Source organism: Hyperolius riggenbachi, chromosome 4, assembly GCF_040937935.1.
Source record: "Hyperolius riggenbachi isolate aHypRig1 chromosome 4, aHypRig1.pri, whole genome shotgun sequence".
In the NCBI taxonomy this organism is placed as follows: Eukaryota; Metazoa; Chordata; class Amphibia; order Anura; family Hyperoliidae; genus Hyperolius; species Hyperolius riggenbachi.
Window position 1 is genome coordinate 288383772 of NC_090649.1, and position 24186 is coordinate 288407957.

Sequence of the window (24186 nt, forward strand, 5' to 3'; positions counted from 1 at the left end):
GATGCTCCCCAAGGTTTGTGGCCCATGCCTAAGGATCTGATCGCAGATCCCGCATGAGCCACAACGGTAGTTGCCCGGTTGTTTGAGGGTATTCAACCAGTTAATGGACTGGGGTTTCGTGTATTCACTGCTGGTGAGCATATCACCCAAAGTAGGGGCCCTTCTGAAGGTGATCAAGGGGGGCATTGATACAACGTCAGCGAGGAGTGGATCGCCCTGTAAGAGATGCCAGTTCTTCTGGATGGTCTCTTTTATGTTCATTGCCACTGGTGAGTACTCGAATGCAAACACCTGTCTGGTGTAGTTATCGGGGTGATTTTTTGGGGTTCCACGCTGGCGTTTCCTTTTAATCAAGTCGCCTCTAGGTCTTAAGAGGGCCCTATCTTTAGCTTCCTCCAGCTGTGTGGGGTCATAGCCTCTGAATTGTAGCCGTGTTTTCAGGTCTTCCGCCTGTTCGATATACTTAGAGTCCTCGCTGTTGTTTCTGTGAAGGCGCAGGAATTGGCCATAAGGGATTGATTTAGTCACCCAAGGGGGGTGAAAGCTTCTTCTGTGTAGGATCGAATTGGTGGCTGTGCTTTTACGATAGCCCCTCGTCACCAACTGATCATTTTGGATTACCATTTCGAGATCCAAGAAGTTTATCCGACATGTATCTATCTCTGCTGTGAACTTCATATTGATCTGGTTTTCGTTAAGGTACCCCATGAAGGAAGAGAAATCTTGTTCGGTACCTGACCAGAACACCAGGACGTCGTCCACGTACCTCGACCACCTCCGCAGAAATCCTCGGAAGGGATTGGTGCTACCATGTATGCAGATCTCCTCCCAGTGAGCCAGGAAGAGATTCGCATACGTGCAAGCCACCGCCGTTCCCATGGCGGTGCCCGACACCTGTTGGTACCACCTTTCTCTGAATAGAAAGGAATTGTGGGTGAGCACAAATCGCAGACATTCGCAAATGTACTCACAATGCTCCACCGTCTGGGTGCCGCGTTTGAGGTACGATTCGACGGCCGCAATGCCGTCTTCATGTGGTATCCGGCTGTACAGGCTGACCACATCAATGGTGGCCAGCCTGTCCCCCGTGCACCAGGTCAATTCGTCGACACCCTCGAGAACATCAATTGTGTCAGCAAGGTGTGACGGTACCAGTGTCAACAATGGCCTCAGGAGGTGGTCGAGGTACTTTGATAGTCTCTCGGTAATTGATCCGATACCGGAGACTATCGGACGTCCCGGTGGTCTGGTCCTGGACTTATGGATTTTAGGTAGCATGTACCATACAGGGAATCTAGGATGATCAGGTAGTAGTTTTTCCCCCATTTTTCTGGATAGGAAGCCAGCTTCTACTCCCCTGCGAAGCAGGGATCGCAGTGCAGATCGATATTTGCACGTTGGATTACTATCCAGTGGTTGATATATTGTGGTATCCAGGAGTTGGCTCATGGCTTCTTCCTCATACTGGGTCCTGGTCATGAGGACAAGGTTTCCTCCCTTGTCTGCCTGCTTCAAGATTAAATTGTCCCTGTTTCTTAACCATTTTAAAGCTGATAATTCTCCTGAAGTGAGGTTGGCCGGTTCCTCCCTATACATCAGGGCTTTTGTGTCTCTAAGGACTATTCTTTGGAAGCTGTCGATACTGGAGCCAGGGGTAGTGGGGAAGGGTACAGTCGATCTACATGGTTTGAATGCTTCCAGAGTCTCTGGTGGGGGTGTAGGGGTACTTCGAGGGCTCTCGTTCTCTTCTAGTAGATCTAGCAGATTTTTGAGGGTATCATCCTCTGAGTTTCGGAGATCCTTTCTTGGGTCAGGTGCGAAGAAGCCCAATGGACCGATGGTCATGTTGGTGTTCTCCTGTAGTTTCTCTTTGCGTGCAAAGAAGTGTTTAATATTAAGCTGTCTGATTCCTTTATAAAAATCGACCTCAAATTGCACAGGGTCGAATTTTTGGGTTAGGGAGTAATTGAGACCTTTCTGTAACAGGCTCTTGCAGTTGTCTGTAATCTCGATTCCTGCAATGTTGATTATCTCCAACTCTAAGGCTTTATCTATTCCTGAGTCCTCTGCCTCAAAAATTCGACCCTGTGCAATTTGAGGTCGATTTTTTTAAAGGAATCAGACAGCTTAATATTAAACACTTCTTTGCACGCAAAGAGAAACTACAGGAGAACACCAACATGACCATCGGTCCATTGGGCTTCTTCGCACCTGACCCAAGAAAGGATCTCCAAAACTCAGAGGATGATACCCTCAAAAATCTGCTAGATCTACTAGAAGAGAACGAGAGCCCTCGAAGTACCCCTACACCCCCACCAGAGACTCTGGAAGCATTCAAACCATGTAGATCGACTGTACCCTTCCCCACTACCCCTGGCTCCAGTATCGACAGCTTCCAAAGAATAGTCCTTAGAGACACAAAAGCCCTGATGTATAGGGAGGAACCGGCCAACCTCACTTCAGGAGAATTATCAGCTTTAAAATGGTTAAGAAACAGGGACGATTTAATCTTGAAGCAGGCAGACAAGGGAGGAAACCTTGTCCTCATGACCAGGACCCAGTATGAGGAAGAAGCCATGAGCCAACTCCTGGATACCACAATATATCAACCACTGGATAGTAATCCAACGTGCAAATATCGATCTGCACTGCGATCCCTGCTTCGCAGGGGAGTAGAAGCTGGCTTCCTATCAAGAAAAACGGGGGAAAAACTACTACCTGATCATCCTAGATCCCCTGTATGGTACATGCTACCTAAAATCCATAAGTCCAGGACCAGACCACCGGGATGTCCGATAGTCTCCGGTATCGGATCGATTACCGAGAGACTATCAAAGTACCTCGACCACCTCCTGAGGCCATTGTTGACACTGGTACCGTCACACCTTGCTGACACAATTGATGTTCTCGAGGGTGTCGACGAATTGACCTGGTGCACGGGGGACAGGTTGGCCACCATTGATGTGGTCAGCCTGTACAGCCGGATACCACATGAAGACGGCATTGCGGCCGTCAAATCGTACCTCAAACGCGGCACCCGGACGGTGGAGCATTGTGAGTACATTTGCGAATGTCTGCAATTTGTGCTCACCCACAATTCCTTTCTATTCAGAGAAAGGTGGTACCAACAGGTGTCGGGCACCGCCATGGGAACGGCGGTGGCTTGCACGTAGGCGAATCTCTTCCTGGCTCGCTGGGAGGAGATCTGCATACATGGTAGCACCAATCCCTTCCGAGGATTTCTGCGGAGGTGGTCGAGGTACGTGGACGACGTCCTGGTGTTCTGGTCAGGTACCGAACAAGATTTCTCTTCCTTCATGGGGTACCTTAACGAAAACCAGATCAATATGAAGTTCACAGCAGAGATAGATACATGTCGGATAAACTTCTTGGATCTCGAAATGGTAATCCAAAATGATCAGTTGGTGACGAGGGGCTATCGTAAAAGCACAGCCACCAATTCGATCCTACACAGAAGAAGCTTTCACCCCCCTTGGGTGACTAAATCAATCCCTTATGGCCAATTCCTGCGCCTTCACAGAAACAACAGCGAGGACTCTAAGTATATCGAACAGGCGGAAGACCTGAAAACACGGCTACAATTCAGAGGCTATGACCCCACACAGCTGGAGGAAGCTAAAGATAGGGCCCTCTTAAGACCTAGAGGCGACTTGATTAAAAGGAAACGCCAGCGTGGAACCCCAAAAAATCACCCCGATAACTGCACCAGACAGGTGTTTGCATTCGAGTACTCACCAATGGCAATGAACATAAAAGAGACCATCCAGAAGAACTGGCATCTCTTACAGGGCGATCCACTCCTCGCTGACGTTGTATCAATGCCCCCCTTGATCACCTTCAGAAGGGCCCCTACTTTGGGTGATATGCTCACCAGCAGTGAATACACGAAACCCCAGTCCATTAACTGGTTGAATACCCTCAAACAACCGGGCAACTACCGTTGTGGCTCATGCGGGATCTGCGATCAGATCCTTAGGCATGGGCCACAAACCTTGGGGAGCATCCCTGTGAAGATCAGGGATGTTCTTTCTTGTAGATCCAAATTCGTGGTCTATTGCCTAATATGCCCATGCAAGAAATTTTACATTGGACAAACGACCAGAGAAATGCAGGTTAGGATTAAAGAACATCTCCGCTCTTTGAAGTCCAAAGATAAGTGCACGAGACTGATAGAGCACATGGCCCAGCATCACGGAAGAGACCCTGATTGCCTGAGATTCTGTGCCCTTGAAACTATATCTTTTACTAACCGAGGTGGAGACCGAGAGCGCACCCTATTACAACATGAAGTTCGTTGGATAATACGCACCAACGCTCTCGGGCCCCTCGGATTTAACGATAAGAACGAACTGGCCTGCTTTCTAGAGAAATGACAACTGTATAATATTCCCTGTTCCACCTCTTGACCTTTGCCTCTGCCTCGAAGCATGCCTCCTCTTACTGGTGCCTTTTTACACACTTTTTGTGACGATGCCGGTGTATCCTTCTGTGGTACCCTGAGCTGCACATGCCTGTGCGGCTATTTGACTTTTGCTGCACATGCATGTGCAGCTATTTCTAGCTTCTCGGCATTGCGTTTCCTCCCCTCTCTTTCTCCCTGGGGACTATACTTCACAAAGGCTTCCCCTTCGGTTTTCACCTTCTTTATATCCCCACGTTCATCTTGGCTCTGACAGTGTCCTTATACACCACTGTACCTGGCTCTGTCCCTCTCCTGTCTCCGCCCTCCTCCCCGGCTTCATTTTATCTCCTTTTATCTCTTTTTATATGTTTTCATGTGTAACCTTATGTACAACCGTGACGTGCAGCCGCTGGGACGCCTGACCGCGCCGTGATCGCCCTTGCTGCCACACGACTATGCCTCTAATACAGTAGGCTCCCCAGACGCATGTTCTGCGTCTATGTTGTCTGGCAGCTGGGCGTTGATTGGCTTGGCTGGCCGCCCCTGGCTGATACGTCACGCATTGCGTAGTTACTGGGACGCTCTCCGTCCTCTATACGAGGCGGGCGGGCGTCGCAGGTTGCCATGGAAACTGGGGGCGTGGCTGGTCGACGTAGGCAGAAGTGCCGCCGGGACGCGAGTATGAAACTCGCGCCGAGACGGCCCCCCCATCCTTTCCCCCACTGCGGTGAACAAGCGCTAGACGCGCGAAACGGACGTCCGCAAGGGGATCTAGACCTGGCGCCCACCACATCCGCATCGCATCACACCTGAATCAACCTGAATCAATTGTAAGTGCATCTTTTTGTCTCAATAAACAATCATTTGAATCGCAGTGCTGGCTACACTTTGCCTCCCTCTCCACATCGATTTGCTGCTTCTCACCCAGCCCGTGCACGCCCTTCAAAGAGACTACACTCATACATTCAATGGTTCATCAGGTCTAAGTCCCATCTCCTACTGCAGTTAAGAGAGTGCTGGAGCTTTCTTTTTCCTTTTCTTGATTCACCGACTATGTACTAATTTAATTCATTTTTGGTCAGCCGCTCGCACTTAACAGCTTTGCTTTTGGTGTATATGCAGAGCCTCTGTTTGGGTTCAAGGTGCGTTTGCAGTCTCTGGGGGGGCTCAGCGCATCTCTGATCGGAGGCCATTCGGAGACGGCCTGGTGATGCGCTGATCCCACTTTTTGCGCAATTTTCAATTTTACTTGGTAGCGCGCCCAGGCTATGCATATGCATAGGTAGGATTTAGTTAGTGTTAGGTCCCCTCCCATGGAGGATTGACTTCTTCACAGTGGGAGGGACGAGTACTTAACAAGTTGCATGCAAGCTGTTACAGGAAACCAACATCCTCCAGTGGTAGACAGGTCATGTGTATGCTCAGTGTGTATTTTATCCCACAAGTGGGGCTTGCACTCTTTTGCAGGTAGGCACTCATCTGTTTTTAAGTTGCGCTGTTCATTTCCTTGCTATGTACTAATTTTTTAGCCCGTTTACTAATCTGTTCACACTGTAATCAGAGGCAAAGGCTCACTGCCTCATCCATTTCCCCCACGTCTCCTTACCTAGTGTGTCGCCCACTACCCTTGCCCGTTCAGACTGCACGCGTTTCCAGTCGCGTTTTGGAAACGCGTGCAGGAGGCCAACACGCACGACATCAGACAGTGCATAGAGTGCACTGTCTGATGTTCACACTGCATGCGTTCCCGACCTGTGTGGTCCGGGAACGCATGCTGCACGCAGATTTTGTAAAAACATGCGGCTGTCCCACTTACTTTTCAGTGATGGGATCAGCCACGCAACGCACACAAAAACGCAGATGGCGTGCGTTCGTACGCGTTGCGTTCCGCATGCGTTCCGCACGCATGGCCATCCGCATTTGTGATCTGAACGGGCCCTTAGATTGTAAGCTCGCAAGGGCAGGGTCATCCTCCTAATGTTTACTGTTTTTGTTGCAATATTTCAGCTGCTTGAGACTCTGCTGTATATTTTTTTGGTTGTACCTATGTTTCCCGTGTTGTCTTACTGTGCTTTGTAAAGCGCTGCGGAATATGTTGGCGCTATATAAATAAATAAATAATAATAATGATTAACTCTCTTGAGAAAAACTGTGCTGTAGTTGTCTGATATGTAGACAACTAAAATACAGCTTAAAGAGAACCCGAGGTGGGATTTAATTATGTTACTGGGGCACAGAGGCTGGTTGTGCACACTAAGACCAGCCTCTGTTGCCCCATGGTGTGCCTCCAGGACCCCCTGCGCGCCGCTATACCCTCCGCAGTGCTGGCGACACGCAGCGTGTCGCCAGCACAATGTTTACCTATGCGCTGTCAGTCAGCGCCGCTCCCTCGCCTCCTCCGCATCGGCGCTACCCGCCCGCGTCACTTCCCTCCTATCTGCGAGATGGAAGGGACACGGGCGGGTAGCGCCGATGCGGAGGAGGCAGGGGAGCGGCGCTGACAGACAGCGCATAGGTAAACATTGTGCTGGCGACACGCTGCGTGTCGCCAGCACTGCGGGGGTATAGCGGCGCGCAGGGGGGTCCTGAAGGCACACCATGGGGCAACAGGGGCTGGTCTTAGTGTGCACAACCAGCCTCTGTGCCCCAGTAACATAATTAAATCCCACCTCGGGTTCTCTTTAACAGGTATTAGCCCATATAACAAAAACATTTTTAGAGATATACTTCACTAATATTTTGTTTGACATATGATCTTATGTCAATGAAGCTATATTTTAGATGTCTACGTATCTGAACACCACAGCTCAACTGTTCTTTTTGAGGCTTCTGAGATTTCAGTAGAAAGTCTGTCCTTTTTCTGCAGCAGTGGTTTTCTGACATTTATATCCTAATTGGTGATGTATATATAACATTTCTTTCAGCTACCACTTGTTTAGAAACTACTTTCCATACTTGTCGCTTACACAGTTCAACTGACCTGTCAAGCCTTACCACTGGTTCAGACATATGCACCAATGGGAAGCCTTGGCATTACATTTAAATTAACACCTAGATAAATCTTGAGAGTCATTGCTACTTAAATAAGCAATAGTAAATCAGGCTTCCAGTGTGAACATTTTTCCCTGGCTTTATTTTGTAGTTTTTATAGTTTAAAGGAAACATGAGGTGAAAATATACGGATGAGATAAACAATTGTATCTATTCTCCTTCTCCTAAAAAGTACTTTTTTTTTAGATAACCAACAGTTTTATTCTATATTTGAATTTACTTTTTAAGTTTTTACTGTTTCATTGTCCCTGCAATGACACACTCACTAAAATAAGCTAGAGCTAACATTTATGAACTATTGACCCTTTTTATCTCTATCCGTCTCTCAGAAGACATTTACTGCCAGGAAAGGGTTTTAGGGCTGTAATGCATTAACTGTGAGGGTTACCCTATAGTCTGACCAGGTCCCAAATGAGCAGAAAGTGTCAATTGCATACCTTTAACTCCTTTAGGCATAAAAAAATACAGCATAGTGATTTGTGTGCTTGGTACTGTACATACACATGTCTATTTCATCATGTCACCTCAGTATTCCTTTATGTCAAGGACAATTTTTTTAAACTTAACTACAAATATATATTAAATGAACACTATTGATTACAACAACTTTTTTAATGCTGTATGTTAGGGTTCACAAGTACTCGGAGCAGTTTCTTTCTTCACACAGCTCTGCCTCTCTGCTGTAAAATTATCCTGTCAGTTTTAGATACAAAAAGTATCGGGCTCTGCAGGACTAGACCATGTTCCTGCACAGGAGGGTTGCTATCAACTCCTCAGTATATAGTTTATTAATCACCTTGCTGAAAGAACCTTTTTCAGATTGAGGTAAGGGGTTAAGATAGCAGCAATGTGTGTTTATAATCTTCACTTCTCTGATTGTTTACAAAGGTATTATCAGGATCTTTATCCATGTCTCTCCCTCCTAGCATGGGCAGCACACAGCAGCATAGGAAGTAGATGCAGCCAGGAGTGATACATCACTAGCAGCCAGTCCGTCAGCAGTAGTGTATATACATCTCCCTGACTGCTTGTTATATTACAGCAACAGGCTACCTGTTACCACTTTAGACCAGCCTCCTTCTCAGACTCTCCTACATGCTTTGACACGGGGAAGTATATTTGTGGGATGTTGTAGGAATGCAGGATGATTTTAAAGCATGGAGAAAGGCAGAGAGAACTGGGTGAATAAATAAAGTGCCCCTAGCACTAGTGGTAATGTGTACCCTAATATAGAGTATTACAAAATATGTTGTTTTAATTGATTGTGTTCCTTTGAGACACTTGTTTATTTAATGTACTGATGAAGAAATAAAGACTAGAAGTGTGGGGGCCAGATAAGCAATATAGGCAGTAATAAGACGCAACACAAGAACAGAAATTATTTTGAATGGTAGTAACATCCATAGCTGATGGTACTATTTGTGGTTCTGGGTCACCATGTGCCAGATAGGGTACAGCTAATAGTGGTAAAAAGAGAGGAAGGTGTTTGTTTACCTTACCATTTAAAGCGAGGTGGGTTTGTGAAATCATATTAGGACACAGAGGCACGTTCTGTATACAATCACCTGCCTCTGTGTCCTTACAGTGTGCCTCCAGCCCCCCCCCCCCCCCCCCGGGCTCTGCTGTCCCCCATTATAAAAAGTGCCAGGCTAGCGCCAAGCAGATTGTAGCTAGCCTGTTATAAACCTGAGGCTACCACTCACCGCCGCCTGTATAGCGCGGCTCCTCACCTGTGTCCCTTCCCTCCCCGCCTCTTTAAGCTTCCTCCAATCGGCTTACGGAGGCCGGGAGGGAAGGGACACAGGCCGGGAGCCGCGCTATACAGGAGGCGGGGGAGCAGCGATGAGTGGCAGCCTCAGGTATATAACAGGCTAGCGACAATCTGCGTGTCGCTAGCCTGGCGGTTTTATAAAAGGGGACAGCAGAGCCCGAGGGGGGAGGGGGGGGGGGCTGGAGGCACACTGAAAGGACACAGAGGCAGGTGACTGTATACAGAACGTGCCTCTGTGTCCTACTATGATTTCACAAACCCACTGCGGATTCTCTTTAAGCTTCTCATGTTCTCACACATTCCGCCAGCTATGTGCTGCATTGGATGAGCCATTATTTCTCCTCCTTGCTGACATGGTGGGTGCAGCAACACATAAAGGTTCCTCTGGTTCCCTCCCTCCCCAAAATTTTAGCTGTATCTCTTTAGGTGCAGGGCAATCTTCCAGAAGATCATTACATATGTGAACTGCATTAATTAGCACTGAACAATGTTTTGGGCATTGCACACCGATACTTTTTGCAATAAACCTATGTAAAATACCTGGCTGCTGTCTTTTATAGTTCAATTTAGCCAGCAGAATGGTAATTGCTTCCAGCACAGAGCAGAACATGTGACTACAGACTACACAAGAAAATAACTTTTTGTGTGCAGCACTGCAGCTATAGCTTTTCCCAGGGTTTAATAAAGCATTCAATCTTTACCACAGACTCCCCAGTGTGTTTATAAAAGCCATGAGCACTTCTCATCACCCTGACTCGCTGGCAAAAAGAAACTATTTATCACTGCACTTTTTTATATAACATTTTTACAAAGACACTGAGTAGAGTGTGGGAATTGTAAAAAAAAAATTTTTACACCCCGAGCAAGGACAGTGACATAAAACTCTACTCAGCTGCAGTGCTGCCATTCTGGCCACAAAGATTGAAACTCTCAAAAATGGAAGGGTGTCACTGGGGCCAGGTGATCAGTACATCTGTGCACATAGGGAAAGTTTTCCTTCTGCCCTCTCCCAGCTCCCTTCTTCTCTATCTCATGGCATGTGGATGATGGCTTCACTCCAAAATTGTCTCTTCAATAAAACTGCACTGTCATTAGAACTCCTGTTATTACATTAACAGCCAGCCACGTATTTTAAATAGGTTTATTGTAAACAGTACAAAACTGCAATCACCAAAACTTTATACATTTACAGTTATATGCATTTAAAATGAGAGACAAGACTGAGACTTTAAAGAGAAACCGTAACCAAGAATTGAACTTCATCCCAATCAGTAGCTAATATCCCCTTTCCCATGAGAAATATTTTCCTTTTCACAAACGGATCATCAGGGGGCTCTGTATGGCTGATATTGTGGTGAAACCCCTCCCACAGTGTGATGTCAGGACCATAGTTCTGACATCACACTATGGCAGCTTTGTTGCATTATGGGAAATAACAGCTGTTTACAACTGACAAAAAAGCAAGCAGCATCTACTTCCAGTTACATCACCTGCCAGTAGTAAAAATGTCACCATGTGATAAATGTCAGAACGTAAATCAGGGACAGGAAAGATTTTACAATGAGCTAACACTGACTAAATCATTTATACATAATTATTGTAAAAATGAAGTACTTTTTTTATTACATTATTTTCACTGGAGTTCCTCTTTATGTTTCCTATGTAAACAGATAAGTGTCTCACAGTCTGGCTTATTCCTTGTGTACTATGCATTTGGATCCACCATAGATAGAGTACAGACCCTAGAATGAGATTGGCCTTCTGACTCATTCTCATTCTGGATATGTGGAATCAACAATGTTTGCCTCTTCTCAGAAAATCTACACAGTATACAAATACACAAGGTATAGAAATAATGACTCCAGTGCACAATGGCATTGCTAACTAATGCAGCACCAGTTTTACAGGACATGCATTAGACATTGAATGTAGTGATGTAATCGTCACTCAGCAACACAAGTGTATTTCCAGTCAGTGCTATTCATGTTCTGAACTATGTAGTCAAGCATTCCCTGGTGTTAAGCCCCATTATGTCTATACGAATAGTCACATAATATAGACCTGGATGCATTCCCCTGTCTCTGTCCTTCTCTGCACACTGCAATCCCGATTTTCCCTGGATTCCATCAAAATAATATAAATCGCAAATCGGAATCACATGTAGTGTGCAAGAGCCCTGACTCCCGCTCATCTTCCCCTCGCTGTGTGAATGGACAAGCAGGGGTGAACAGAAAGTGACACTAAAATGTCAAGCTTCAGCAATTGTCCTTTTAGTTTACTTTGCAAGGAGCTTGCCACCAAAAATACTTAAAGTGGTTTAAAACTCTGACAAAATATTCAACAAAAATGTGTTTTCCTACTTTTTATAACCCATACAATTATCATATTTGCTTTTGTGCACAAGTATTATTATTCATTTATAAATTATAACTTCCCAAAGTTAAATTTATTTACTTTGAAAGCTGCTGGTGAATTGTATTCATAACTGTTGTAATTCTGTTGTAAATGCAGCCATCCGTGATTTCTGACCTGTGTTTCACTCCAGGACTCATTAGCATACGTTTCTGCACAGCCAGAGAATGTTTACTTAATTGTATCAAGTAAAGAATGTATACAGAAGATAAGCTAATCACCAGTTCGGATGCGGCAGCCCCTGCAGGAGAAAAGTCAGTCCTGTGATGTAACCCTTTAAATGCAGTTTTACTAAAAAAAAAAAATTGTGTTAGTATATTATATGCTGTAAATAATCTTTTAGAGCAAAGAAGAAATACTGGGTTATATTCCACTTTAACTATTCAAAGATGAATTAGAACACTAACAGCACTGACTGGAAGTACAGTCATATTGTTGAATGGGCTTACATCAGTAACTTCATTACAAGGTCACTTTAAGCTTCTCAGTTGAATCCAAATTCCTGTTTTAACCATCTGTAAAGCGGATTTTCCTGCAGAGTAGGTCATTATTAATGCTCACTTCTAGGTTAGTGATTGATTGGCTCTTTGCAGGATCATAGTGAAATCACTGTGTAGGCTATAATAAAGTATTTGGGGAGCAGATTGTACGTTATGAGACATGAAATGTTGGAGTTTACTACAAGCAATGTGATCACACATTTCACAGGCTGCCCAGAGTTCCATTTTTAACTTTACAATTCAGAAAGGATTTTACAGAGATAATTTTCAGAATAAAAGTAGAGTTTGTACTTGTATGAAAATCCCCCACTGCAGTTCAGAACATACAGCCCAATTAATCTTTGTGAAAGCAGTACTGCGCCTCCATCCTTCTGCCAGTCTTACCAACTTTTTTTTCTGCTAAAAATGAAGTTGTATCTTACCTTTACATTCTGACTGATCAAAAACGCAGTTCCCAGGGATTTTAAAAAGGTGAGATACATATTTCTCTAAAAGATTACCATACACTGCAAGAAAGAAAAAAAATCAACCATCAATAAAGAACCAAAAAGATACTGAGGGTTATGACACATAGGCCACATGTGGTAGAGACTTACAGAAGATACAGGTACTAGTAATGATATCTAATAAACTATGACAGGCTACTTGTTGCTATACAGATATGCACTCTGGCAAGTCCACAGGGGCAAGACTGGGCAATTGGAACAGGACCCAAGACCCTGCAAAGCCCCCCCCCCCCCTTCCCCACAAGTCTCCCCCTTATAGGGCATCACTATCGGGTTCAGTGCACACCAAGTGTCACCATAAGAGCAGTGAAAACTGGGGATTAATATTTCCTGCAAGGGATGCCTCCGCAGGGGGGCCCAGAAGCCACAGGGGGCCCATGGGGTAAAAAGTTTGAGAGACTGACAACTAATGGCATGAGAGAAAACATATCCTGCTCTCATACCATTGTTATATTGACTGCATGTGTCCACCACACAGATAAGGAATCATACACACTTTGGAATTTGTACACTGTCCCTGCTCCCTAGGGTTCGTAAAAAACATCCGTCTCACACTGCAGCAAAGTTCTGATGACTTGACTTCATGTACAGCGTTACAAACAAAAGAGTCACAGGTTGAAATAAAGTTGTAGACTGACCCTTATTCAGCAATCCCTCAGAAGAGATTCCTAGATTCTTATCACACACAGGCTAGTGACCTTGTGGTGTCTGATTACGGACACAGTGGAGTGGGTAAGATTGATGTCTGACTATCGCTGTCTCATTGAGGGCTTGTTGTCTCATACTGAGTCTAAGATCTTGTAATAACAGTATCAATTCTGATTTTTTTGCCAAAGTTACAGTGAATACTATAGCTTATGTTCAGCATGTCATTGTTGTCCCTCCATATAGCATGTGCTCTCATGTAGTAAAATAATACAGCTGTGTGTGTGTGTATGTATGTATGTACTGGGAGCAGAGCTGCGACAAGGGACTTGTTGACTGCAAGGGACTGGAGAAAGCCCCAGGTATGTAGATCTGGGGGTAGCATAGATTGCCTGACATTTCCTTTAAGTCTAAGTGTTCTTATCTGCGTGGGGAAAACACATTGGTCCTCAGTTTTCCTGAGCAGAAAGCGAGGGGGGGGGGGGCATCCAAAGTTTTGCAGGGTGGCCCAGTAATGTCTAGTTACTCCTCTGATTGCATGCACAGCATAGTGTTATATCCCCGTCCAGGGTGTTCCTCCTTCTTCAGGGCATTCTCCCATCTCCATGACTCCCTGCAGTGATGTCCCCCCTCATGGGGCTAATTAACCTTGTTGCAGATAGTATACATTAAGTTCTGAGCTTCAAAAATGAAATCATGGAAACCTATGTAAGTAAGTATGTTTAGTTTGTTAAAATACATTATGATTCCGGTTGGAATGCTGTGTTCCGAACCGCTGGAAGACAATCTGAAATCTCTTCTATAAAATCACATAGAATGCCTCTTCTAGCTTCACATTCAATTAATAAACTATTGGCTTGTTGAACAACTATGTAGTTCGAGAATATTGCAAAATGAAAAAACTTTTATGCAACACTAGGCATACAAATTTTTGGACCAAAAAAAAGACACATGGTTTGTATTCAGCACACTGGTATATGATGTGCATCAGACAGAACACTCACCAGAACCCCATAAAATTTCTGGCCTTGTTCTCATGGTCTTGCAGTACAATTTCCTACAGGTCTCTAGCCAGTTTGTTTTTGTTTCAGTGCTTCCAGAAGACAGGAATTTCAAGAGCTCGTATTCTGTAACACAAGACAAAATCACCAAGATCTTTTATTCAGTGACACCTACACATACAGTATCTAACATTTAATGTATATATAATATTTTTGTAAATATTTTATTACATCTTTTCTTGGGACAACACTGAAGATATGACACTTTGATACAATATAAAGTAGTCAATGTACAGATTGTAACTGTAACTTTCTATTGATTACTTCTTCTATAGCCCTACCTAGTGTGTCCACCTCTCCTTCACTTATGCTAGATACACACGATGAGATGTTCTGGCAGATTTCGTGTTAGCGCTCAGACCAATTATTTCCAACATGTCCAATCTGATTTCCGATTGATTTTCCGTTCACTGCTATGGGAAATCGATCAGAAATCAGATCGGACATGTAGGAAATAATCGATCTGGCAGGAAATCTGCCAGAAAATCTCATCGTGTGTATTAGGCATTAGATTGTAATCCTTTGGCAGGGTCCTTCCTTCCCTAGTGTATTCTACATGATCGTGTGCTCCCTTCCTATGAACGCCTTGTATTTGTATTACTGGGCCTACCTAACCAGCCCAAAATCGCATGATCACGTATTTTGTACCCTGCTTACCTTCTACAGTTTTAACTTATGTTGTATAATCTTGTTACGTCTGTCATACTTTGTATCATTGTATGTATTTATTGTCCAGCGCTGCGCAATAAAAAATAATAATGATTATAACTGCACATTTGCTATTCCATCCAAATAACTAAACATGCAGCCATTAATGACTAAGCCACTGGTAACAAAGTGAATTGTGAAGTGAAGTGAATTCTCTTGGTCATCTGGAGCATATGCACAGCTTGACAGAAGGAAAAAACAGGTAAAGGGTGAGGAGAATAGAGGTGGATGATTTGAGTAGCCGAGTTCAGTATAAATTGAGGGATGCAAGTTGCTTCATCAGACGGCCACAGAGTTGGGTGTTACAGTGGTAGAGAGATACTATTAAGGCAAGAAATACTATTTAGGCATTTTAGTAGTGTTTCAAGTGAGGAGGGGTCAGATGGGGGAAGTTTTTGAGCTAGAGATGACAGGAGGTGGTTACAGAGTAAATGTGTGGATTAAATTAGAGAGCGGAGTCAAATATTGCCCTTAAAGGGGCACTATAGTAAACAAAGCTGATTTAGTTAATGAAATAAATAATGTGCACAAAAGGTCCAAGTTTAAAAAAAAAAGTAAATTACAGGTGAAACCTTGTAAGAGACGAGGCAGCTGCGGCGAACAGCACCACCGCCGCAGCTGCCTCCATGCGGCCATCCGTCCGTTTGGCGTCCAGGACGCCGAGGACGGAACATCCTTCCGTGCAGGGGGTTGCCTTAGCGCGCGCACAGACGGGACCTTTATGCGGGGAGGAAGCCCGTCAGCTGACCTGCTGGTCGGCTGACGTCAGAGGGGACCCACGGCGCCCAGGATTGGTTGATGAGAGGGGGGCGTGCCAGTGAGGTCTCCTCTGCTTCAAAAGCCTCCGGGCTTTATTATCTCATTGTCTGTTGTCGTGAATACTTGCCTGTTAGCGCTCAGACCTTAGGCTAGTTCCCTGGTGTTGATGCTAAGGATTTCACACCAAGACTAGGATATTGCTACCTTGAGATTGTTATTTGTTTAGACTAGTTCCCTGGTGTTGATGCTAAGGATTTCACACCCAGACTAGGTTATTGCTACTGTATTGATCTCCTGTGTATGACTCTTAGCGATTTCTCAGAATCTGATCCTGCTTTCCGATCCTGTACTTTCGCTTATCTGCCTACCTGTTGCTGAACCTCTGCCTGATTACCGATTACTCTCTTGTCTCACGTTTCTGTACCGATACGTACCTTCCTGTTGCTGAACCTCTGCCTGATTACCGATTACTCTCTTGTCTCACGATCCTGTACTGATACTTACCTCTCTGTTGCCGAACCTTGCCTGCCTGACTATTCTACTCACCAGTGGGCCCTCGCCACTGGTGAGATGTTAACTACGCAAGCTCCGCTGGTGAAGCAGTTCTGCTAGGCCAAAGTTCAGCCTTAATTACCTGCTCCTTAGGTAACCTGTCATTGTAGTATTACTGTGTCTCGCAGGCTGCAGTACAGTCTGACTAACCCGCCCCTCGGGTGTTCATTTGCCTGCAGCATATTCTGAATCACCCGCTCCTCGGGAGATTAAGCCTCTTCAGTATTGTTCCTCCAGCTTGCTGGAGGTTGTACGTTAGTGCACGGTCAGTGTACTGTTTATACCTCACCAGCCCCTCTGGTGAGGTCTCATTGTACCATTAAAGTTACGGTTGCACCAAATCACTACACACTCTGCTATACTAGTGTTATTGGTGATTCTGTAGATCACACATAATCGGGTATAGCATCTGCATTATTGGTGATTCTGCAGATCACCACATAATCAGACATCTGAGCTACAACACCCAACCGTTACAGAACAACAGACCAATAAAAGTATAATGGAGGCACTCTGCCAACGGGTCGACGTGTTAACCACCACCGTTAATGAACTCATTAACACGGTGAACGCTCAAAAGACTCAGATTGACCAACTAGCTGAGTCAGTTAACCGTTTATTGGACCCTAATACTCGAGTGTCTCCCCCTTCTGTGATCGAGCCGAGGGTGCCCCCACCTGAAAAATTCTCGGGGCATTGCTCGGATTTTAGTAACTTTAAGCATAGATGCTTGTCATATTTTGAATTACGACCCGTTTCTTCTGGTACAGAAGCCCAACGGGTCACATTCATTAAAACGTTGTTGTCTGGAGATTCCCAGTCCTGGGCATATAGTCTCCCTATAGGGGATGCGGCCTTGGTCTCAGTGGAGGAATTCTTTAAAGCCATGGCCGTAATTTACGATGATCCTGATTTGGCAGTGACTTCAGAGAGGAAGTTAAAAACTCTCAGGCAGGGTAATAGTTCCATTGAGGTTTATGCCGCCGAGTTCAGGAGATGGGCAGTGTCAGCCAGGTGGGGGCAGTACGCACTTTTAGACTGTTTCTTGTCAGGATTGTCTGACGCTGTGTCCAATCTTATGTTGGGTCACCCAGAATCCAAGACTCTAGATGAGGCCACTTCCTTGGCCATTAAAATTGATAGATGAGTTCGCTATCAAAAGCAAACTCGAGCTAAGCCTTCAAGAAAGTTTTTCTCCTGTACTTTCTCTGCTCCTACGCCTTCCTCTCCACCCACTGACGAGCCAATGCAAATTGGGCAGGCCAAGCTCTCTGAGGTGGAGAAAAATAGAAGACGAGCAGAGAAGCTCTGTTTATACTGCACCGATAAAGGGCACATGGTTTCTGCCTGCCCTAAGAAGGCGGAAAACTCTATCGCCTAGGAGTAGCTGGAGGTACTACCCTAGGCGATCTTGATATACCTCTAAACAATAAGCGGGTGTTGCTTCCTTGCGCTGTCACCTGGGAGGACCAGGTTCATACTACTCAGGCATTTGTAGATTCTGGGTCAGCTGTCAATGTCATGTCGGTTAGATTCGCTAATCAATTCAGATTTCCGTTGCTTCCTCTGGGGGAGCAAATTACGATTACGGCTGTGGACGACTCCCCATTGCCCCTCACCATCACTCAGACTCCTGTATTGTTATGCCAGATTGGGGCCCTGCACAGGGAACAAATGCAGTTTCTGATGTTAGAAATGTCCACGTCCACGGTCATCCTGGGCATGCCGTGGTTAAAAAAGCACTCACCAGACATTGATTGGAGTACCAGACAGTTGATAAGTTGGTCTCCATACTGTCATGATCACTGTTTAAAGCAGGTCCCTATTGCAGTTAATGAAGTCCAAGTAGTTGGAACCATTGAACAGGATCCAGAACCCTCTGGGGTTCAGGTTGAGTTGGATTGGGTGTCAGAGCTGGGTCCTTTTCAACAAGAGGTCCCTGAAGGCAAACCAGGGGGGGTTGTTCCCCTTTAGTTGAGATTCAAAGTCTTGGAGGCATTTCATGCCCATAAAAATGTATGGTGGCCCTCAATCACTACTGATTTTAAGGAATTCGTGGCTAGCTGTGCCATTTGTGCCAGGAGCAAGGCTTCTAGGCCTGCTGGTACCTTACAACCTCTGCCAGTACCCGAGGAACCTTGGACTCACATGTCCAGGAATTTTGTGGGCGAACTGCCTTCCTCTGAGGGTAAAACGGTCATTTGGGTGGTAGTCGACAGGTTTAGTAAGATGGCCCACTTCATCCCCTTGAACGGACTCCCCTCGGCACAGGAATTGGCAGAACTGTTCGTTCTCCACATCTTCAGGCTGCATGGGATTCCCCAGGATGTGGTGTCAGATAGGGGAGTCCAGTTCACTTCTCGCTTCTGGAAAGCGTTTTGTCAGCATATGGGGATGACGTTATCGTTTTCCTCCGGCGACCACCCACAGACCAATGGTCAGACCGAAAGGGTAAACCAAGCTCTTGAGCAGTTCCTCAGGTGCTATGTGGCCGATGCCCAGGCGGATTGGGTCAGATTTTTACCGTATGCCGAGTTTGCCCACAATAATTTGAGGTCTGCTTCATCAGGATTCTCCCCGTTCCAGGTTGTTACGGGGAGATCACCCAAGTTTTCACCCCTGCCAGTGGTAGCTTCACCTTTTCCTGCTTTAGAAAACTGGTCAGAGAGAATGAGAGGCATCTGGGATAAGGTGAAGCAAAATTTGTGAAGAGCCTTTTCGACTCAAAAAAGGCACGCCGATAAGAGTCGGTCGGTGGAATGGAAATTTGCCACGGGAGATTTGGTGTGGATTTCCACACGACACTTATCTCTAAGGCAGCCCTCTGTAAAATTGGGTCCCAAGTTTATAGGGGCTTACCCTATTTCTAAAAAGGTGAATAATGTTACCAATGTGGTGTCGCTTCCCTCCAATTTCAGAGGGGGTAGGACGTTCCACGTTTCGCTTTTGAAGCCTGCCGTGTGTGTGGATGCCACTCCTCCCCCCCCTGTGGTGATTGATGGAGAACCACAATATGAAATAGAGAAGATTTTGGATTCTCGGCGGGTACGCAAATCTTTGCAGTATCTGGTCCACTGGCAAGGGTATGGTCCTGAAGAGAGATCCTGGGTACCACTCTCTCGCATGCATGCAGAAGAACTCAGGATGGAGTAACATAGATCGCATCCTGATAGGCCAGGTGGTGCGTGTCCGGAGTCCACGCCTAGGGGGGGGTACTGTAAGAAACGAGCCAGGACACAGAGGATGGAACATCCTTCCATGCAGGGGGTTGCCTTAGCACGCGCACAGACGGGACCTTTATGCGGGGAGGAAGCCCGTCAGCTGACCTGCCAGTCGGCTGACGTCAGAGGGGACCCACGGCGCCCAGGATTGGTTGATGAGAGGGATGGCGTGCCAGTGAGGTCTCCTCTGCTTCATAAGCAGAGGATTAGATTGTGAGCTCCTTTGAGGGACAGTTAGTGACAAGATATATATACACTGTACAGCGCTGCGTAATATGTCGGCGCTATATAAATACTAAATAATAATAATAATAATAATAAGCCTCTGGGCTTCATTATCTCATTGTCTGTTGTCGTGAATACTTGCGTGTTAGCGCTCAGACCTTAGGCTAGTTCCCTGGTGTTGATGCTAAGGATTTCACACCAAGACTAGGATATTGCTACCTTGAGATTGTTATTTGTTTAGACTAGTTCCCTGGTGTTGATGCTAAGGATTTCACACCCAGACTAGGTTATTGCTACTGTATTGTACTGTCTCACGATCCTGTACTGATACTTACCTCTCTATTGCCGAACCTTGCCTGCCTGACCATTCGCCACTGGTGAGGTGTTAACTACGCCAGCTCCGCTGGTGAAGCAGTTCTGCTAGGCCATAGTTCAGCCTTAATTACCTGCTCGTTAGGTAACCTGTCATTGTAGTATTACTGTGTCTCGCAGGCTGCAGTACAGTCTGACTCACCCGCCCCTCGGGTGTTCATTTGCCTGCAACATATTCTGAATCACCCGCTCCTCGGGAGATTAAGCCTCTTCAGTATTGTTTCTCCAGCTTGCTGGAGGTTGTACGTTAGTGCACGGTCAGTGTACTGTTTATACCTCACCAGCCCCCCTGGTGAGGTCTCATTGTACCATTAAAATTACGGTTGCTCCAAATCACTACACACTCTGCTCCTTGTCTGCTATACTAGTGTTATTGGTGATTCTGCAGATCACACATAATCGGGTATAGCGTCTGCATTATTGGTGATTCGCAGATCACCACATAATCAGACATCTGAGCTACGACACCCAACCGTTACAAACCTAAAGCGGTGTGCGACAGTACATATTGCTGCAGCTGGGGGGATAGGAAGTACACAACTAAGCGATGGAGTTCAGAAGAGTTCACTAAACATGTTGGGGGAGGACCAGAAAGCCGTTCTAATTAGAAAGATCCTCTTCCTGTCATAAGGAGTTACATGCTGCTGGCGATGTTTATTCTCTGACTGGAAGTCCCTGACTTTTCCAAGGACACATGCACAGTAGTCTGTAGTCTGTGTGAGATATTGTGTGAGAGATTATGTGTGAGAGATGGTTTGGGAAAAACAGTGGATGGAAATCTCCTATCCAATCAGATGAATGAAATTGATACAATTTTCAGATCAATCCCTTTTATTTGGATTGGATTGGTTAGGAGATTTTCATCCGTTGCTGTTCCCGAACGATTGTTTTTGATTGTTCATACGAATGATTGGAAATGAACGGTCGTTTGCAGAATTGTATCGTTAGTGGTCACCTTTATATACATCTTTATTCTTACCCTACAATTAGTGTATCAGGCAAACTGTTCAGTTGCGTACTACCTGAATTTCATACATACAATTGTTGTGACATACAGATGATTTTTCCACCTCTATTAACAATTTCTAGATAGGATTTTCAAGTGAGTATTATCTGTATATCTCTGTTTGTTAAACTGTATGTATGTACTTCATATTGTAAGGCACAGTTCACACTGCAAAACAATAAGGCCCATTTTGCTGGATCGCCAAAACAGACAGTAAATGGATCCTATGTTATTGTAAGGATCTGTTCACACTAATGGCCTTGAATGGATCCATTTGATCTGTTCTGGTAAACACAATGCATCTGCTCCAGACTCCACCACTGGAGCGGATACTGCACTCTCCACTTTGAGCATGTGACCCAGATCAATGTGAGTTGAGTCTAAGGAGAAATGAAGATTTGGGTACTATATATGGTATACGGTATTTATAATAATAATAATGTAAAAGCTGAAAAGATATAACCAATTAAAGAATAAAAGAGCTTTTTTGTTATCGGGAAGACAAAATTGATGAATTTAGGAATACTAGACTGGACTTAAAAAAAGCCAATAGAAAATGTTTTAATTCTCTTTGAGTAATGTTCACCATTATTACCAATTAATCAGTCTCTAGACCAGTATATTTTGCTAAATGTTCGGCATAAATTGATACAAAGATGATATTAAGGCTGGTGATGCTCTGCCAAATCATTTAAGTGCTTAAGGAGGACATGCAGACTATTATGTCTGCAAATGATATGCTCTATAGCACTGTGCCTGTGGCATCATTTTGACTGAGTATGAAATAATAGATGGGATTCACCTTTTAATTTAGCAAAAAGGCAGATTGTGCAGTGGTGCTTTCTAACTGCTCTAGTAGTTTTGGAATTAACAATTAAGATGAAATCAGATGAGGCAGAGTCTATGGCCTTGGGCCTACATGGACGTAACCTTCCAATCACAAGCTGTTCAAAGAAAAAATAAGGGTGTTAAAGTAGGACATACAGTATATACTAAGATGTGATATTACAAAAACGACTATTTTAAAACTCAGCATTTCAACGGTGTATTCAACTGCCTATGTGTTTGACCTAGTTGTATTTCTGACAAGGGAGCTGTAGCTTTTAGTATTTGGAGCAGTTCTTGACTTAGACCTCACCCAAGGTCAGTCCCTCTGCAGGGCAGGTTATTTCTAGATTTTCAGAAAGCGAAATTATAGCCCACATGAAGATTCTTCAGCTCTGGGATGACACTTTGCATTAGTAAAACAATGTTTAAGTGTGTAGAGCATGGGAGGGATGGATTCAAATAAAGGAAAATTTAAATTCAAGATTGCTAATTTGCTGTACTGTTGCTGTACTGTACTGCCAGCCTCGTGTTTCACTCACTTGTCTAATATAAATGGGCAGTTCAAAAGGAACCATAATGATATATAGTAGAATGTAATAAATTATTCTCAATAACCATTTCTTTACGTCAACTATCCTGGTTTTGCTGTGTATTGAAGTGTAACGCTCGCAGTGATGTTTAGAACAAGCTATGGTGTTACACAGCCTTATCCCTATGGGGTATCTGGGTGATTATGTGATGTTTTTGATCTCTTCAGAGGGGAAAAAGTAAAAAAAAACAAAAAAACATTCCACAGTCATTCACCTTGCCAGCAGTAAAAATGCTGGCACCTGTTATACAATTTAGAATGTAAAGCAGGGTAAGGTAAAATTGTACAATCGGCAAACACTGACTAAATAACCTATACATGAATATTGTAAAAGTAAGCAATTTTATTAATCAAGTTATATAGAATAACAATCCTCTTTAAAGTGGACCTATACCTAAATTCCAAGTTTGTATGTATAAACCACTTTCATATCACAATAACAATATTCTAATTTTAATTTTTTTTTTGTAAAAACCAACCAAAAACCATGAAGTTTCTTCCAAGGGCCTTTGCGAAATCAGAAATCCCAAGGTCTGCCTTCTAAGAGCATTATGGGAGAGTGATGTAATCTATGACATGTAACATCATATCATGGAAGATGCTATCTCAAGCTCTAGGACCAAAACCAGTAAGGTTACCTACCTCATAAAAATAATACAAAGGCAAGCTGATTATCATGGACAGATAGGTTTTTGTAGCCAGGTCATTTTAGTCATCCCTACACCTTCTTTAGATAAGAACATCATTCCCCGATCAAGTTTTAATTGATAAAATGATCGCAAATAGTTGAAAAGGGTGCTTTTTTATAATAGATTTTCGATGTATTTGATGTCTTTATCAAATGTAATGTCTAATCTACCAGCAAGCATTGTATGCGAGATTTCAGTTTACCCATTGCTATACTTGTTCCCTGCAGTAGTAGGAATTACTACATTAATTTCCATGCAATGTCTGATTTTGAACACAAGATACTGTACATAGTGAGAACAGGCTGAGTCAACTGAAGATTATTGAGTAGTCTTGACATTTGGCTCTGCAGCTTTATAATTATTTGAAAATACATGTTTTAAAGTATAACCTGAGGTGGATTGAAATAATAAAAAAAAAAAGTTAGCCACTTCCCTAAAAAGCAGGATGCTTCTGTATCCTCCAGTGGCTTACCACGCACTTCTGGAGACCACCACCATTGCCACGCCTGGACTCCCGGAATATATCCAACAAGAGTTTGTTGGACATGTTCTTATGGCCACGCTTCTCCCCATGTACAAGCGTAATCATACCGCACCCGTGCAAGTACAGCTGTGCCTTCACACTAAGCAGAAGCCGTTCATATCGTATACGACCTTCCAGAGGGTCCCAGGGAGCAGTGGTGGTCTCTAGGAGGACATGGGAAGTCTATGGAGAAACCAAAGACTTTACATTTCATACATTAGTAGTTTTTTTTATTTTTAATCCATCTTGGGTTTTCTTTAAGCTTTTATTGAAAGCTGACATGGTGTGTGTACTGTAAACCAGGAATACATTTTATTTAGTAAGCCCTTAAAGACCACACTAAGG

The 24186-nt window shown here is 44.4% G+C and overlaps 1 protein-coding gene across 8 annotated transcripts in view; it reads right to left on the minus strand.

Annotated features, from left to right (window-relative positions):
* TBC1D32 (TBC1 domain family member 32) overlaps positions 1-24186 on the minus strand; it is a 478427-nt gene that overhangs the window by 113657 nt on the left and 340584 nt on the right. For all 8 annotated transcript variants that reach the window (XM_068231378.1, XM_068231377.1, XM_068231379.1 and 5 more), the window contains 2 exons: positions 14313-14435; positions 12580-12663 (listed from right to left, as the gene is read on the minus strand). In XM_068231378.1, the coding sequence (XP_068087479.1) occupies positions 12580-12663; positions 14313-14435 (207 nt within the window). The remainder of the gene's footprint in view (positions 1-12579; positions 12664-14312; positions 14436-24186) is intronic.